At 49.5% G+C, this 17,245-nt stretch overlaps 1 protein-coding gene across 1 annotated transcript in view; it reads left to right on the forward strand.

Annotated features, from left to right (window-relative positions):
- ALDH9A1 (aldehyde dehydrogenase 9 family member A1) overlaps positions 1 to 6,059 on the forward strand; it is a 32,116-nt gene extending 26,057 nt beyond the window's left edge. The window contains exons 9-12 of the mRNA XM_015421025.1: positions 1,708 to 1,795; positions 2,801 to 2,942; positions 4,049 to 4,161; positions 5,239 to 6,059. Coding sequence (XP_015276511.1) covers positions 1,708 to 1,795; positions 2,801 to 2,942; positions 4,049 to 4,161; positions 5,239 to 5,333 — 438 coding nt within the window. The 3' untranslated portion in view covers positions 5,334 to 6,059. The remainder of the gene's footprint in view (positions 1 to 1,707; positions 1,796 to 2,800; positions 2,943 to 4,048; positions 4,162 to 5,238) is intronic.
- The last annotated feature ends 11,186 nt before the right edge of the window (positions 6,060 to 17,245 follow it).

Raw genomic sequence — 17,245 nt, forward strand, 5'->3', positions numbered from 1 at the left:
TTGTGCTGCGGTGCCAGAGACGCTTTGTGGAAGGGAGGAGTGATTAGCAAAGGACGAAGTTCAGGTGGCGGGACGCTGCCAGCTGACCCATTGCCAATCCCACCACTTCTGAGCCTGCCTCCTGTGCTCTTCTCAAGGGCCCTCCACTGCAGCATGCCGAGTGTCAGGACCAGCCCTTGGGTTCAGAGGTGGCGTGCCACACCCGGTGCAGCAACTTTGCCCCTGAAGTGTACTTTGCCTGAATAATCCCTTTCAAGCTTCATTTAAAGTTCACTTGGCACAGTGTCAGGGGCTGCCGCTTGCTGGCCTCGTGCTCGGGCTGGCTCTTCTCAGCCGTGAGTGCCGCTGTGGAGCAGAAGGAAACCCTACGGAGGCCAGTCTGGGAAAGGGGTCTAGAAACCGACTGGTTATTAAGAATCTCTCAAGGTGTGTAAAACACCAAGATTTCCATGCTCCATTCTATGAGTCAGGGAAATAGGGTCCAAAATCAACAAATGTTCATGGGGGGGGGGAGATATCACACTTTCCCCCCGAGCCACTGTGTATAGATACTTGGTCTCACTGCTCTCCTGCTTTTGTTTCCCTCTAGTGGGAGGGGCCATGGCACAGTGGCTTAACATGTATTTGGCATGCAGCAGGTCCCAGGTTCAATCCCTGGCATCTCCAGTTTAAAAGGGCAGACCTCTTTGCCTGAGACCCTGGAGAGCAGCTGCCAGTCTGAGTAGACAATACTGACCTTGATGAACCAGTGGTCTGATTCACTATAAGACTGCTTGACGTGTGCAGGGCAATTTGGGAGTCTGTGCAAAGGAGCTGTAGGCTGGGCTCCAGATTGTAAACTTCTGCCCAGGGAATGAAGATCCAAAAAACAGGAAATCCAGTAAGACGTTGGGAGTTGCACGTTCAGGTCTTCCGAGTTCTTCTCTTCATAAACACCTGTGTCGGGGCCCGATTCAGATAGAACCCTTCAACCACACCCATTTTCCTGACTTGAAATGGTCCACTGCTGTTTGTCGTGTCAATGTGCACGCCACTCACAAAATGCTTGTACATTTGCCCAAACAAGGCAAACCGCCCCATGAGGCCGTTTCAGGTAGGGAAGGGTTCATACAACATACCCTTTGCAACCATGGGTTTTGATCTGATTGGGCTCCCACAGAGCTGTTACCTATCAAGTAGAACACTTGTAGTTCCAGATGTCTAGTTCAGCCCGTACTGAAGAACAGGGTATGGTCATAGAAATCTGTGGCTTAGGGTTGCCATCTCTGGGTTTGGAAATTCCTGGAGATGTTAGGGGTGGAGCCTGGGGAGAGTGAGCTTTGGGGGGGGGGCGTAGACTTCAGCAGTATATAAATGCCACAGAGTGTGCCCTTCATAGCAGACATTTGTCTCCAGGGGAACTGATCTCTGTTGTCTGGAGACCAGCTGTAATTCTGGGAGACCTCCTGGCTCTACCCAGGGGTTAGCAACCCTGCCATGGCCCTGCAGTATCCACAGAATGCTTCACACCTGGGAAAAGTCTCAGCCTGCTCCATCACCATTGGTTGCGATGGGGCCAGCAGCCACTGTCCCTCGGGGGATGTCCTGGGTGAGGCCAGTTCACATTTTGTCCCCCCCGGTGATTCCCATAGAGTCTGTCCATCGGCTGATGGTTCTCATGCTAGCATGACTCTCCTGGTGCTTCTCCTCCCGTTGTTTCATTGTCAGGGTGCGGAGGTGCTGTGCGGAGGGGAGCCGTATGTACCGGATGACCCCAAGCTGCAAAATGGCTTTTACATGTCTCCCTGCATCCTAGGTATGCTGTTCAGCTGGCCCCTTTAACTTGTCAAAGCTCTGGCTGTGCTTTGCTGCGGGGTGGAGGGGAGGGTGTGAAGACTACCTGATATATAGGCAATGCTCAGCTTGTGCAGATGCTGCTGGGAAGGCAGTGTCGTTTCTCAGTCTTAGAAAGGAAGACGGGAGCCCGTTTATCTAGTGGAAGAAATTGGCTTCCTTTCTCTTCATTCCTGAGGCTGAGAGGGAGGGAAATATTTCCCAGGATGCCCCTGCTTCTAAGGCAAACTGCATGTTCAGGAAAGTAACTTCAGATTTCAGGGAGTGGGTTGCGTATTTGAATACTTCCCTAAAGACAGACCCGTGTGGAGTCGCCGTATGCCAGGGCCCAAATTCCTCCTTGTGGCCAGTGTTCCCTCTAAGCTGAGTTTGTGTGAACTAGCTCACAGTTTTTTAGCCTCCGGCTCACACATTTTTTGTCTCAGCTCAGGAAGGATGGCTCCAGAGCAAACTGATTTATGCAGTAGCCAAATCTCTCGCTCACAACTTTAATGCCAGTAGCTCTGACAAAGTAGAATTTTTGCTCACAAGACTCCATAGCTTAGAGGGTACATTGCTTGTGGCACATGCATTTTTGATGCTCAGGAAGCTCTAGTTTGAGCAAACCTTTACACTGCATGTGATGGGACTGTTTTGGAGAGGGCCAAGTCCGGCAGACAGGCTCTGTCCTGATCACACACCTTGTCTCTTAAGAGGGTTTCGTCATAATTCCTGCAGAATCCACAGCAAACCTGTGCAAGCTTACTTCCAAATCAGTCCCATCAAACCGAGTGAGACTTCCTTCCCAGCAAACGCACACAGGACCGGGGTGCTTGTTCAGTGGCCAATTCTTTACCTTGGGCAGCAGTTGGGGCTTTTAATCGGGCAGATCTAAGTGCCCGCCCACTGTATGGCTGGGGAGAAGGTTGGCTGTCTGCCTCACCGGATGTTGCGTAGCCAGTGAGTCACTTCCCTGTGTTGCTCCCAGGAAACTGCGAGGACAACATGACCTGTGTCAAGGAGGAGATTTTTGGGCCCGTCATGTCCATTCTGCCCTTTGATTCGGAGGAGGAGGCCCTGGAGAGAGCCAACAGCACCCGTTTTGGCCTGGCGGGGGGCGTCTTTACCAGGTACCACCGACAAAAAAAAAGAGGAGCTGGTTTCAGGGGGAAAGGGGGGAGCGGGAGGCACGTCCAGGGCCAGACCGGACAGACAGCGGGGTCTGCGTGTTCCGCCAGTGTGGTGTGTATAACAGCTGGTAGCTGGGAAACGGGAAATCAGCCCGAGACACAGAGAGATGCATCCTGCGCTCCAGTTGCTTTTGCAGACTAGAACTGGGAGCTGTCCTGATCTGCTGGCGCCTCCTCGAAGGTGGCAGGTGTGCCTTGCAGAATTTGGTGCAGGGGAGCCAGTGTGGCGTAGTGGTTAGAGCATCAGCCTAGGATCTGGGAGACCCAGATCTGAATCCCCCCCTTTGCCATGGAGGCTCACTGGGTGACCTTGGGCCAGCCGCACCCTTAACTTTTTTTTTAAAAAAAACAACTTTTATTAGGATAATACACATTCACATTATATCAACTTCAATATATATCCTTTTCTTCTTACTCCCCGCCCCCCCTTTCCTAGGCTTCCAACAGCGTTCCCACCACCAGCTCAAATCTTAAACTCTAACATGTTTCTAATCTTTTATCACATAACCATAGGTAGCAAATGTTCACATAATTATCATTATAAGTCCATTTCTTTCGTCTTTTACATCCACTTAATAATTTTCAAAGCAAATCAGATGGTCCTTCACATCCCAATTCTTCTCTAAATCATCCTTAAAATCCTTCCAGTCCGGAAAAAATTCTTCCGCCTCCAAACCTTTCAGTTTTCTTGTCATCTTGTCCATTTCTGCCATAAAAAGCAGTTTTTTAATCCATTCTTCTACCCCTGGGATTCTGTCCAGTTTCCAATTTTGGGCATACACTATTCTTGCTGCTGTTATCATATACCACATTAGCAGCCGCATCCTTAACCTAACCTAACCTCACAGGGCTGTGGTGAGGGTAAAACGAGGGAGAGGACGATGTAAACTACGTTGGATCCACAGTGGGGAGAAAGGCAGTGAATAAGTAATTTTTTTGCCATGCCTTACAGGAAATGAAGTCTAGGGGGATGTTTCAGGAGGGGGGGGTGTTGCTGGGGATCAGAAGGTTGCACTTAACCCGCCACCCACCTCTTTGCTCCCCAGGGACATCCAGCGGGCTCACAGGGTCGTGGCGGGTCTGCAGGCCGGGATGTGTTTCATCAACAACTACAACATCAGCCCCGTGGAGCTGCCTTTTGGAGGCTACAAGATGTCAGGTGACCGACTCAGCCCACTCTTTGCACAGCCCCGTTCTGTCTGCTGAATCTCAGCCCCTCCGTGCAGAAACTGGCCAAGAGGGTGGGAACACCAGCCCCTTCTGAGATTGCGCATTAGTGGTGAATTGCCATAAACCAGTTTTGGAGCCAAGTTCTGGCCGCACAGTGGGATAAATATATAAGTAAAATAATACCACTTTGGTTGAAATACCTGCAGAGTGGGATTTGGAATGAACTCGTCCAAGGGTGGGTGGAGATTAGGTATGACAAATAGTTGTTAGATTGGATGCAGAGAGAACTGGAGCAATCGGGATCATGGTGAAAGTGAAGGCACTATGCTTTATTCAGATGTACGGAAGTCAGGTTCAGGGAAAACCACACTGACACCTGGTAGCAGAGGCCGGCCGGTTACAGAGCTGCTTCGTTTACACCCCAGGTATTATAAATCCACCTGCCTTCCCTGAGCAGGGGCACTTGATTCAGAAGTGAGCACATCTGCATTTGGAAGACGGGAAACCAGAGTCATCCCCGCGAGGAGCATCCCAGGCATCTTAGGAGCTTCTCTGTACACCCTTCTGCCAAAAAAGCCCTGCCCTTCCAAAGACTGACTTTGTTATCCCTTGCATCAGGGGTCTGCGGTCTTTTGGACCCTGCGGACACATTTGGAATTCTGACACGGCATGGTGGACACAGCAACAAAATGGTTGCCACAAAATGGCTGCTGCAGGAGGCCACAGCTTAACTTTAGTCACACAGTGCAGATCTTTGTGCTGTGGTGGCAGCTGCTGCCCAAGCGACATTTTCCAAAAATCTCCAGTGGTCAATCAGAAGCCTTGCTGGGAAGAGCCCCACCCGGCCCCACCCACTTCTTCAAAACCACTTGGCGGGCGCCAGAAGAGGCGTTGGCGGGTGGCATGGCACCCACAGGCACCACGTTGGGGACCCTGCTTCTCATTCTTTACGGCCGGCTTCAGAACTCCGTGCCCCACTCTGCGTTACATCGAGACATGCCTTCCAGAGCCATTCCCGGAGACGACCAAATAGTCAGTCCCCTCAAGGCTCTCTCTTTTTCTGCAGGGTTTGGCCGAGAGAACGGCGAAGCAGCGATCGGGTATTACTCCCAGCTGAAGACTGTCTGCGTGGAGATGGGCGATGTGGAATCCGTGTTCTGAATTCCCTGGTTCAGCCGGCAGTCTCCCGCGAGCAGGCAGCAGAAGTACTCAGGGCCACGGCAGGGTCCTTGCGTTTCCGCCTCCCTACTCCTTTGAGTTCCTTTCGTTTTCTTCTGCTCTTTTATCTTGTAGCGAAGAAAAACCAGCTAGCCAGGTGCAAGGCCTTCAGCTGCCTGATCCCACAGGTCTTCCGTTGTGCTTCCCCCACACACACACACACACCGCTGCCTTAGTTCTCCGCTCTTGGGAGCAGAAGGGGAAAGTATTAGCAGTGTCCCCCTTCCCTGAAGTTGGGGCTGCACATCTTCCTGCCGATCCTCCATTCACCCCTTCCTCCTCCTGCAGTAGTTGATGTCAGACCCCGAGCAGGATCGCTGCCTTTTCTATGCAAGCACTTTTGTACTCTGTTTTCTGAACAAATAAAGGAGCTGGCCTTGAGTGGGTGTGTGGATAAATGTCACCAGCATGAAGCTGCCCATTCTAAGAACACGAGAGCGGCCTTGCTGCATCAGATCAGGGGTCCATCTAGTCCATCATCCTGTTCTATTCAGCGGCCGACAAACAGGCCACAGATGCCAAGGCTTTCCCCTGTCGCTGCCTTCTGGCACCGGGAGTCAGAATTTTATTGCCTCGGTAACAAAAGGCTTCCTTTAGTCACTATGTCTAGCAGGCATGGATGGTTCTTTCCTCCACGAATTTGTCCGAGCTCCCTTTTAAGTAATGAAGCATTTCCCTTTGTTTGTCCTGAGTGCCTATTGCCTGTCAGTTTCGTTAGACACCCCGGACTTCTAGGGCTATGGGAGAAAGAGATGAAGCTCTGTTTTCTCCATCCTACACTTCATTTTATAAAACTCTTATCGATATTGGACTTCATTTGCCGTATTGTCACTAGCTCACTCATTATTTTTTTTTTGTATTTTTTGCATTTTTGTGTGTGTGTGCTTCTATGTGCGCCCGTGCCTGGAAGTCATGGCGGCCTCTGGCGCCTCCTACTGGGGCATGGAGGACATTCAGAGAAGTGGCTTGACAGCCTGCCTCTGCCTCCTGGGCCCTGGTATTCCTTGGAGGTCTCCCATCCAAGTACTTTGCCAGAGCTGACCCTGCTCAGCTTCCGAGGTCTGACGAGATCGGACTTGGCTGGGCTATCCAGGGCCAGGGTCGGCTCACTCACTCTTAATAGATCCCCCCTGGGGCTCTTCATCTTGGCTTTCACCGTCCCGAATAATTTGGTATTATCTGCAAACTTGGCCACTGCCCCGCTCACCCACAGTTTGAAAGCATTTACCAACAAATGAAGTAGCTCCGGTCCCAGTACCCATCCCTGTGGACTCCTGCCAGCTCACTTCCTCCCCTTGTGAAAACTGTCAGTTTATTCGTACTCTGTGCTAAGCTTACTCAGGAGTCGTCTGTGAAGTACCTTCGTCAAAAGCCTTCTGGAAGTACATAATGTGTCTACCCTTATCCATGTGCTTGTTAGCTCGCCCAAAGAACTCCAAACGTTTTGTGAGGCAGGCGTTTCCTCTGCAGAAGCCGTGTTAATTTTCCCACCATGTGCTTAATAATTCTCTTTTTAAATGACAGTTCCTACTAATTTACCTGGGACAGATGTTAGGCTAAGTGGCCTGTGAATCCTGGGTCACCTCTCTGCACCCCTTCTTATAAATCTGAGACATTTGGTAGTTGTTTGGGGTGTCTCTTAATGCTGAAGACCAGGCTGGTAGAAAAACACCGGCCTCATTCTAGTCACAGCTGGTTAATGAGCAGCAGTAGGTTAACCGCAGATCAACAGAACCCAAACTGTCAACTGAGATCTTTGGAGGCGTCCTGATTGCCGCCTCCGTGTTGCAATCACCACGATGACAACAGGATTCATGCTGATCTGTAGCTCTCGAGTCAATGACAGTAGTTTATGCTCGACTTACCTAGAAAGGTCGCTTTGGTATTATCTGCAATTATTATTATTAATAATTATTAAAAAGCCTTGCCCTTTCTACCATCTGCCTAAGATAACAAGCAACCTGAGACAGAGATACATCTTAAAATCAAAATAACTAAAATGCCTCAATAGCTGCTGGTAGAAAGTGCCCTCGGGCCACAGCCAATTTATGGCGACCCTGTAGGGTTTCCAAGGCAAGAGATGTTCAGGGGTAGTTTGCCATGGCCTGCCTCCGAGTCAAGACTCTGGTATCCCCTGGTGGTCTCCCATCCAAATACTAGCCACGGCCAACCCTGCAGCCTCCTTCCCCAGGCAGGCTGTGGCCCCTCATTCCCTGAGCACCTTTCTTACTCACCAGCAGCATCTCAGTCCTACCTGGACTGAGCCCCAATTTATCCTCATCTGTCTCACTACCGTCACACATTTGTTCAGACCTTCATGGACTCACTGGACTCTGCTGTCAGAACGAACGTCAAATGCCAGTACTGGTGACACCCACATTCTCAGATAACCTCTTCCAGCAACTTCATATAGATGTTAAGTTGCAAAGCTGGCCCTTGCAAGACCTTGTAAATGTTTTGGGGGCAAGCTGTAGTCCTCCAGTGTCACCTTCCAAAAGCAGGCGGCCAGGTATGAGGAGGGCCACCAGAGCCCACAACTCCATCTGCTGCTCCAGAATTCCTGACGGCATCAAAAACCACCACCAGGTCCTCAAGAAGGATCGGGAATGTGCTCCCCCTGTCAGGACAACCAAGGCCATTTCTGTTCATGCTGGCTTCAAAGGGGCCTGCAGCGTGGTATAATATTAACAGGAGGGCCTGGCGCGATCTTGTCCATGGGGTCGCGAAGAGTCGGACTCGACTGTGCGACTGAACAACAACACAATAATATTGACAGATCACAACATTGTATGGCATGCATAAAGTTCAGCGCCTTGCTTGACTCCCGTATCTCTTTTTATGGAGGAGGGGAAAAGAGAGTGACAAATTAGACGGTAAAGAGGCCTGAGAGGCAAAGCCTTTTCGAACATGCTTTCTTAATGAAGGCTAAGTTAGGCGGGTAGAACTCTTGAAGAAAGCTTCTGCTCGGGTGTATTACCGAGAGATGGGCGCTCGGCAAAATGAGCTGTTTCCCACCAGAGCCTGTTCTTGCTTGAACAGGAGGAGAGGGTAAAGGCTAGTGATAACATGACCCCTTGAACAGTTCGATTTGAGTCCAGCGGCACCTCAGAGACCAGTAAGAGTTTCAGGGCATAAGCTTTCACGAGTCAAAGCTACCTTCATCATCAACATCATCATCATATGGCATTGTGTACAAGTATAGCCAGGAGAGCCTAAGATTGTCTGATTGTGTGCAAGTATAGCCAGGAGATCCTAAGGTTGTCTGGCAGCCAGAAGTGCTAGCTCTTTAGTATTATGCACCACTAGGTGGCAAGTTACACTTTTTTTTTTAAGGAAGAGACATTTCAGAGGTGGTTTGCCATTGCCTGCCTCTGCATCACGACCTTGGTATTCCTTGGAGGTCACCCATCCAAATACTAGCTGGGACTGAACCTGCTTAACTTCTGAGGTCTGATGAGATTGGGCTATCCAGGTCAGGGCTCCCTTGGTCAGACACAACAGAACAGGAGATCTGAATCCTGTCCCAATCAGAAGGCGGGCAGGATGTTGTAAGGAATACTTGTAAAGGGATGGAAAGGTACCATGTGTATTGTAATCAGCTTGATCAGAGCAGAGGGGAAATGCTAATTTTCTCCCCCCCCCCAAAAAAAGCATCTGTAGTGAGATAAGAACCCTGTGTCCCGATCCAGACCTGGGAGTCCCTTGCCCTGAACTTGTGAATTAACTCCAGCTCAGCAATCTTGTACCATAATTCCCTTTGAAATGCCTTAGTTTGAGGACTGCCACTCTTGAGTCTTTCCTGCTCCTGATCCAGCACCGTCGAAAGCAGTCAAGATTTAAGACTGCCACTGAAAGAGCGAGTGAGAACAAGACGGTGAGAGGGGGAAAGAACAACGCTACCCAGAGGGATGGAGGAAAGAGCAAAAACATCTTTGACAGATCCACAGGGAACTGAGGCGCGGGAGACACGGATCGTGCCGTGAAGTGGCAGCGTTAGGCAGCTCTAATGCGCCTTCAAGTACTCTCTGCGCAGGTCCCACAATAGTCCTTGGCAGCGGCTGCCGAGCAAACAACGGAAGCACTTTTATCACTTTGTGCTCCTTCGCTGCATCGCTGGCTTCCAAGCAAGCAAAGGTGGCCACTTCAGATCGGACGACAGCGGTTTCCAGACTTACAAGTCAGCAGTCAGGGTTTCTAAGGGCTGTTCCATTACGAGAGAGCCCCAGCCCTCGGGAAGCATTCTTTGCTCTGGTTATTTCTCCAGCCTCTGATGCATTTTGTTGCAAAACCGCCTCATGCCCGGTCATGTGCTGAGTTTGGCTGAGGCTGAAGTTGCCATGGAAGAATTGCAAGCCTCCTGGCATCGTCCTGCCCCACCTCAAGTCTGAACTAGGCTGCCTTTGATCAAATAGGTAAGATCCACAGCCAGCCTGGTATAGTAGATAGGTGGTGGCGGTGGTGGAAAGAACTGTCAAGTCACAGCTGTCTTGTGGGCAACCTCTGGTGGGGATTTCAAGGCGGGAGACAATCAGTGGTGGTTTGCCATGGCCTGCCTCCGTGTCACAACCCTGGTATTCCTTGGAGCTCCCCCCATCCAAATACTAGCCAGGACCAACCCTGCTGAGCTTCCGAAATCCGACAAGATCAGGCTAGCCTTGTCCATCCAGGTCAGGTTGCGTGTCAGACTAGGACCTGGGAAACCCAGGTTCTAATCTCCGCTCTGCCATGAAAGCCCACTGGGTGACCTTGGGCCAGTCACCGACTCTTCCCTTAACCTACCTCACGGGGTTGTTGTAAGGATAAAATAGGAGGAGGAGGATGTAAGCTGCTTCGGTTCACCAATGGAAAGAAAGGCAGGATGTAAATAAATAAGATGTCCCTGAGGATTCAGGAGAGCAAAAGAGGCTCGAAGCCAGCGGTGTGTAAGCTGAGGCTTAGGACATGCATTAGTTCCTTAACAGTTTTTACTTCTGTATTGTATTGTATTCCCTGACTAGATGGCACAGGCAAGCCTGGTCTTGCCAGGTCTTGGAAGCTAAGCAGGGTTAGCCCTGGTTAGTATTTGAGTGGGAGACCACCAAGCAATTCAAGGTTGCTAAACCCAGGCAGGGCAAAGCACCTCTGAACGTCTCTTGCCTTGACAGCCCTATGAAGTCGCTGTAAGTTGTCTGCAAGGGGGCACTTCCCACCACCACCTTCGACTGTACGTTTATTGTTTCTAATTACATTCTCAAGCCTGCGGTCCTTACACACATCCCCCTCCCTGGCACCTGGGTTTTGGTCACTGGGTGACACAGAGTGTTGGCCTGGATGGGCCATTGGCCTGATCCAACACGGTTTCTCTTATGTTCGTATGTTCTCCCAAACTGTGCCATTATGGGTCAGTGCCCCTTCAGGAGCAGAAGGTGGGCATCAAAGTAGGCGGGGCACTTCACCAAGAGGGCAGACTTGGCGCGTATCAGCCTCTCTCCCTCCTACGAATGGAAGCGCCTGTCATGAACAAAAAAGGAGAGTAGGATCCAAGCCTCACGTACGTTCTTGTGTTACTCACCAAGCATGCACACCTGGTAATAGTTTTCTTCCCATCTGTGACTCATGATATTGCCTATACGCTGGAAGTGATTTTTTACCAACCGGTATCATGCCAATATTTGTTTTTCATTAAGCACTCGCACGCAATGTCTGAACTATGCAAGCCATGCTGGTTCTGTCATCTCACCTACCTTCTGGAGGGGGGGGGGAGGCGAATGCAAACTCCTGCCTGCCACGTAATGCAGTCTGTCTTTTGGAGGGTTTGAGCCACCCCATGTGCCTATTGTGTCTCCTGGTTTACATCAGACATGAGAGCATTAAGAGAAACCTGATTCTGGGATGCTTTGCAGGACTTGTTCTTGAAGACCGCCCAAGCATAGATTGGAGGATGCTGATTCTTTGTTCTGGCTGTGGCCACGCCTCTAGGAGGAACCAGAAACTTAATAGCCATAAGCCAATATCACCCTGATGCCTCTTGAATAAACCTGAGCAGGGCTTTTTTTGTAGAAAAAGCCCAGCAGGAACTCATTAGCATAATAGGCCACACCCTCATGGGGCAGCTCATTAGCCTATTAGGCCACACCCCCGTGCCTTCCCTTGGCTTGCCTGGGTGCTCTGCGCCGGGGGGGAGCCCGGGAAAGCCGGCCCTTGGACAGGCCGGAGAAGGATAGGGAGGCATTTAAATGCCTCCCGATCCTTCCAGGACCACCCCTGGCCCGCCTGCCTTGGAGTCGCCAGCGGGGTCGCTCTCCAGGCCTTCCCTCTGTAGCCACGCACCCAGAGGTTTTGGCTGTAGTGGGCGTGGCCAACTCTGAAGCCAGCCGGAACTCCGTTCCTGTGCGTTCCTGCCCCAAAATAGCCCTGAACCTGAGTATGCAGCTTACTCACGGGAGTAGTCCGAAGACTAGTAATGCGGCTGGGTGGAGGCTTGGAGGATCACAGCAAGGGTTGCCAACCTCCAGGCGGCAAAGACAACAACGGACAACAGAGTCAAAGAGCTACTGTGATCAATGAAAAAACTCCAAAAATGGGCTGCCTGCCAAAGACTCCCAAACGCTATGAAAGTTATGCCAACAAAAATTAACAACTGAAACCTCTATTGAAAATAATACAACACTTTAGGAAATAATAACATCAGTACCAATCAATTCACAAGCTACCGGTTGCCAACTAATCCAAAAGGATGCAGTTAAACAATCAAATAAAGAAATAGCTAGAACATCCCATAAACACATACAGAATAATTACATGAAGACACATCAACAATGAGGAGGAAAGAAGTCAGTAACAGTGAGACAAGGTCCCAGTTTACTTCCCTTGTTTCCTTAAATATTCTACCTCAGTCACTGAAACAATAAAAATAAAACAAAATGCATTGCGGTGGGTATCCAGCTCCTGCTTACAAAACTCAAATTTTGAACACTCTGGAGTACACTGACTCACCTATTACAGAACAATCATTCTGTACTGTATGAAACCATGAGCAAATCTTTTCAAACCTCCCACAGGAGTGACCTGGGTGATAACCTCTACTTCTGGAGGACATTCATTCATTACTTCTACATATCGGAAGCGGCACTTAACACACACACCGGATTGTCTTCAAGGGCAGCCCTACACAGGCCATGTTACAGTAGTCCAGCCAGGAGGTTACAAAACTGCACTGGCATGGTCAGGTCAGCTGAATTTAAATGGCGACTCCTGACCTGTTCAATTTACAGAACAACATAATCACTTACTGTTTGCCTTGTTTGCATCCTTACCCAACGCAGAACCTCTGTTAACCTTGTGGGGGGGGGGAGTATAAAAGTTTGGACACTTCTACTATGGCTATGTACAGCTGCTCTTTGCCACATGCCCTTATTTAGCCTAACCATGGGCACGGTACCATAGTGATTCTCCCACTTCACCTGGTTACTCATAATAGTTGTAGCATGATGTAAGATTCACTTCTGGTAATCGACGTTTCTACCTGGAGCAGTCCAATTGCTGCTAAATTCTACCTGCTCTATAATGTTGTGCCCAAAGGGTAGATTTTGACTTGCGCTCATGCCAAGACTGTGTTGTTATCCTGCCAGGCAACCTCCTGTCAACAGGAACAACACACTGTTTCCACAAAATAAAGAAAGACAGTGTTTTGGCTGCTGAAGACAAAAAGCTTAAAAGGAGAAACAAAAGGAATATATGCAGTCTAGGTAAAGGTTCCCTTGCTCTAAAGCCAGTCGAGTCCGACTCTAGGGTTGCGGTGCTCATCTCCGTTTCAAAGCCGAAGAGCCAGCACTGTCCGAAGACGTTTCCGTTGTCATGTGGCCGGCATGACTAAACACCAAGGTGCATGGAATGCTGTTACCTTCCCACCGAAGTGGTACCTATTTATCTACTTGCAATTTCTTGCTTTCGAACTGCTAGGTTGGCAGGAGCTGGAACTAGAGACGGGAACTCATTCCGTCATGCGGCAACTCGGGTCTTGAACTGCTGAACTACTGACAAGGGGTTTTTTAGCATGTTTTTTGTTATTAGGGTTTCAGGTTTCTTATATAAGAACATAAGAGAAGCCAGTGTTGGATCAGGCCAATGGCCCATCCAGTCCAACACTCTGTCACACACTTGCCAAAAATACCAGGTGCCATCAGGAGGTCCATCAGTGGGGCCAGGAACCCGAAGCGACCCCCCCCCTGTGTCCCCCCCCCCCCCCCAGCACCAAGAATACAGAGCATCACTTGCCCCAGACCAAGAGTTCCCACCTATACCTTGTGGCTAATAGCCACTGATGGACCTCTGCTCCATATGTTTATCCAATTCCCTCTTGAAGCCGTCCGTGTTTGTAGCCGCCACCACCTATCTTGAGGATAGTTTCTGTGGGTAACCTATTACTGTCACAGATATTATTCCAGAAGTAAAATAGATTTGTTCTTCTTTTATGACTTATTCGATTGTATGTATGGGACATGATAGTGCACGTGGTCCACTGGTCCCAGATAAATTGTGCTTGGGTTCTGCAGGTGTGGACAAGGGTAGAATTAGGCTTGCCAACCTCCAGGCGGTGGCTGGAGATCTCCTGGAATTAACGACTGGTCTCCAGCAGACAGAGTTCTGTTCCCCTGGAGAAAATGGTTGCTTTGGCAGTTAGTCTCTATGGCATTATCCCCTGCTGCAGTCCCTCCCCTCCCCAAACCCCATCCTCCCCCAAGCTCCCCCCCAAAAAAAAAATCTCCAGGAATTTCCCAACCCTAGGTAGAACAGCTCTCTACTGGAATTTGCGCACTCCAGCCTTGATATTTGGAAGAACCTAACTGGACGTCACAACATCCAAACCTCAGCTTGTATCTGGGTCTACCATGAGGACTTTCAATCAGACATGCATTGAAAATTCCCTACTGGGAACTCAGTTCTCCAGTAGAAGAAGAGACTGGATTTATACCCCGCCCTTCACTACCGAAGGAGTCTCAGAGCGGTTTACAGTCTTCTTTCCCTTCCCCTCTTCACAACAGACACCCTGTGAGGTAGGTAAGGCTGAGAGAGCTCTCTCGAGAACTGTCCTTGAGAGAACAGCTTTGAAAGAACTTATGACTGACCCAAGGTCACACCAGCAGCTGCATGTGGAGGAGTGGGGGAATCAAAGCTGGTTCTCCCAGATTAGAGTCCGCGGTCCTAACCACTACACCAAACTGGCTTTCTGGGGCCTGGTTTGGGCACTTAGACAGAGGGTGTTCATGCCTTCGCCCCATGCTGTTTTCCTGCCCTGAAATTGTCCCAGAGAGCTGCTATTTGCCCTGTTGGGAGTCCCATGCATACGGATTGGGCACACCTAGGTTTCAAACAGCACCCTATGGAAGAAGAGGAGTGGAGGGCAAATTTAAGCACCCTCTCCTGACACATCATGGCCGCGCCTTGAATCAGGCCCCATGCATCTGGGAACTGAGAACCCAGCAAGGAAGTTGTTGAAAGTCCCTGTTGTCACAGTGTACCCAGATACAACGTGAAGATGTTGCATTATGTACAGCAGAGGTGGAATGTATAGTTCTGCTCAGGGCTCTTTTTGTAGAAAAAGCCCAGCAGGAACTCATTAGCATAATAGGCCACACCCAACAGCAGAAACTCATTAGCATATTAGGCCACACCCTTGACAGCACAGCATATTAGCATATTAGGCCACACCCCCATGTTACCAGAAGTGTGGTCATCCAGCCACACCCACCTTTTGCTTCTTATTCTGTTTACCTTGTTGTCAAAACCCAGAGTTGTTTTTTTTTTTTGTAACAGGAACTCCTTTGCATGTTAGGCCACACACCCCTAATGTAGCCAATCCTAATGAGTTTCTGCTGTTGGGTGTGGCCTGTTATGCTAATGAGTTCCTGCTGGGTGTGGACAACTCGGGAGCCAGCCAGAACTGCGTTCCTGCCCCAAAATAGCCCTGGTTCTGCTCCTATATGAAGCAGTCCTTGCTGGGCTCCACCCTTTCAATAAGGTTTTGACATTTTCATTTTGTGCTCTGATATGCAGAAGTCCATAAGCCACGATGCTGACCAGCCAGATTTCTTGGCTGGAAAAATAAGAAACATCTGAGACCCTTCAGGGTCAAGTAACATTGGTGAACCTGAACCATTCCAAAGGCCTTTTGTTTATGTATTCTGTGCTCTAAGACTGTCAACAGTTCAACAGCTGGGGATGTGGGGGAGAGAGAGAGAGGACACATATTCTTCCTTTCCCCCTTTGTACACAACAGTTCAGTGGACTGAGGGGGGGGGAGAAGCCCACACTTCAGCTATCTCCACCAGAGGGGCTGTAGCTCAGGGGCTTGTGCATCCACTTGGTATGCAGAAGGTCCCAAGTTCAATCACCACCACCATCTCCAGTTAAAGGCATCAGGTAGTAAGTAGTCCCTTGAGAGTCCCCTGGACTGCAAGGAGATCAAATCAGTCAATCCTAAAAGAAATCAACCCAAACTGTTCCCTGGAAGAAGGCCAGATACTGAAGCTGAAGCTCAAATACTTTGGCCACCCAATGAGAAGGGAGCACTCACTGGAGAAGATCCTGATGCTGGGAAAGACTGAAGGTCAAAGAAGAAGGGGACGGCAAAGGATGAGATGGTTAGACAGTGTCATCGATGCAACGAACATGAAATTAAGCAAACTCCGGAGGACGATGAAGGACAGGGAGGGCCTGGCGTGATGTGGTCCATGGGGTCGCGAAGAGTCAGACTCGACTGTGCGACTGAACAAGAACAATAACAGTAAGTAGTTGACGTGAAAGACCTCTGCCTAAGACCCAGGGCCAGTTACAGTTTTTTGTGGCCCCTGGGCAAAAAACTATAACCAGGCCCCCTTTCCCCTTTGTTATAGTCCCTTTCTCCTCTCGCCACACCCATCGCAAATGGTCAATGGCCTGCAGTGCCTTGTTTTTTCCCCCAGTAAACGTTTCCCTTTATTTTCTGGCTCCCAGACTTGTATTTTTTGGAGGCGTAGATCCATGGTGAGGATGGTGCTTAGAATCCATTGTGTTGCTGAAAGAACAGAACACTTACGGGTGGAGTTATTTTGGATAAAATGAAAGCAAGGAGAACAATGTAAGGCCCTTTGAGTCCAGTTTGGGGAGGAAGATGGGGGTGTAAATGAAGTAAAATAAATATCTCTAAAGACCTCAAAGACAAAGCTATAGCTACTTGCTCAAGGTTACGAAATTGCACCCCAGGTCAAGGCTGAGTGATGAATGTTTAAACACCTGACCTCAAAGGTCCATTTCGAACACTCTCATCGTTGAGTGGTTCTCATAAGAACATAAGAGACGCCAATAATGTTGGATCAGGCCAAAGGCCCATCCAGTCCAACACTCTGTATCACACAGTGGCCAGAAATACCAGTGCCATCAGGAGGTCCACCAGTGGGGCCAGGACATTAGAAGCCCTCCCACTGTTGACCCCCCCAAGCACCAAGATGACAGAGCTGGAGTGCCCACGAGTTCTTGTATTGTGAGAAAGGGAGAAAAGTACCTCTTTCTCTACCTGTTCTTTCCCATGCATAATCTTATAAACCTCGATCATGTCACCCCTCAGTCGTCGTTTCTCCAAGCTAAAGATCCCTAAGCACCTTAACCTTTCTTCATAGGGAAAGTGTTCCAACCCTATCATTCGAGTTGCCCTTTTCTGCACTTTTTCCAAAGCTATAATATCCTTTTTAAGGTGTGGTGACCAGAATAGCACACAGTATTCCAAATGAGGTCCACTGATCAGTCTCACATCCCAATGTAGCACATGCTGCACTTAAACCAGTGCAAAAGCTGACAATCAGCGGGTAGAATAGTATTTTGCTATGACATTGAAAAGA

This window comes from Gekko japonicus, unplaced genomic scaffold (assembly GCF_001447785.1).
Source record: "Gekko japonicus isolate JY-2015 unplaced genomic scaffold, Gekko_japonicus_V1.1 scaffold4114, whole genome shotgun sequence".
Taxonomy (NCBI): Eukaryota; Metazoa; Chordata; class Lepidosauria; order Squamata; family Gekkonidae; genus Gekko; species Gekko japonicus.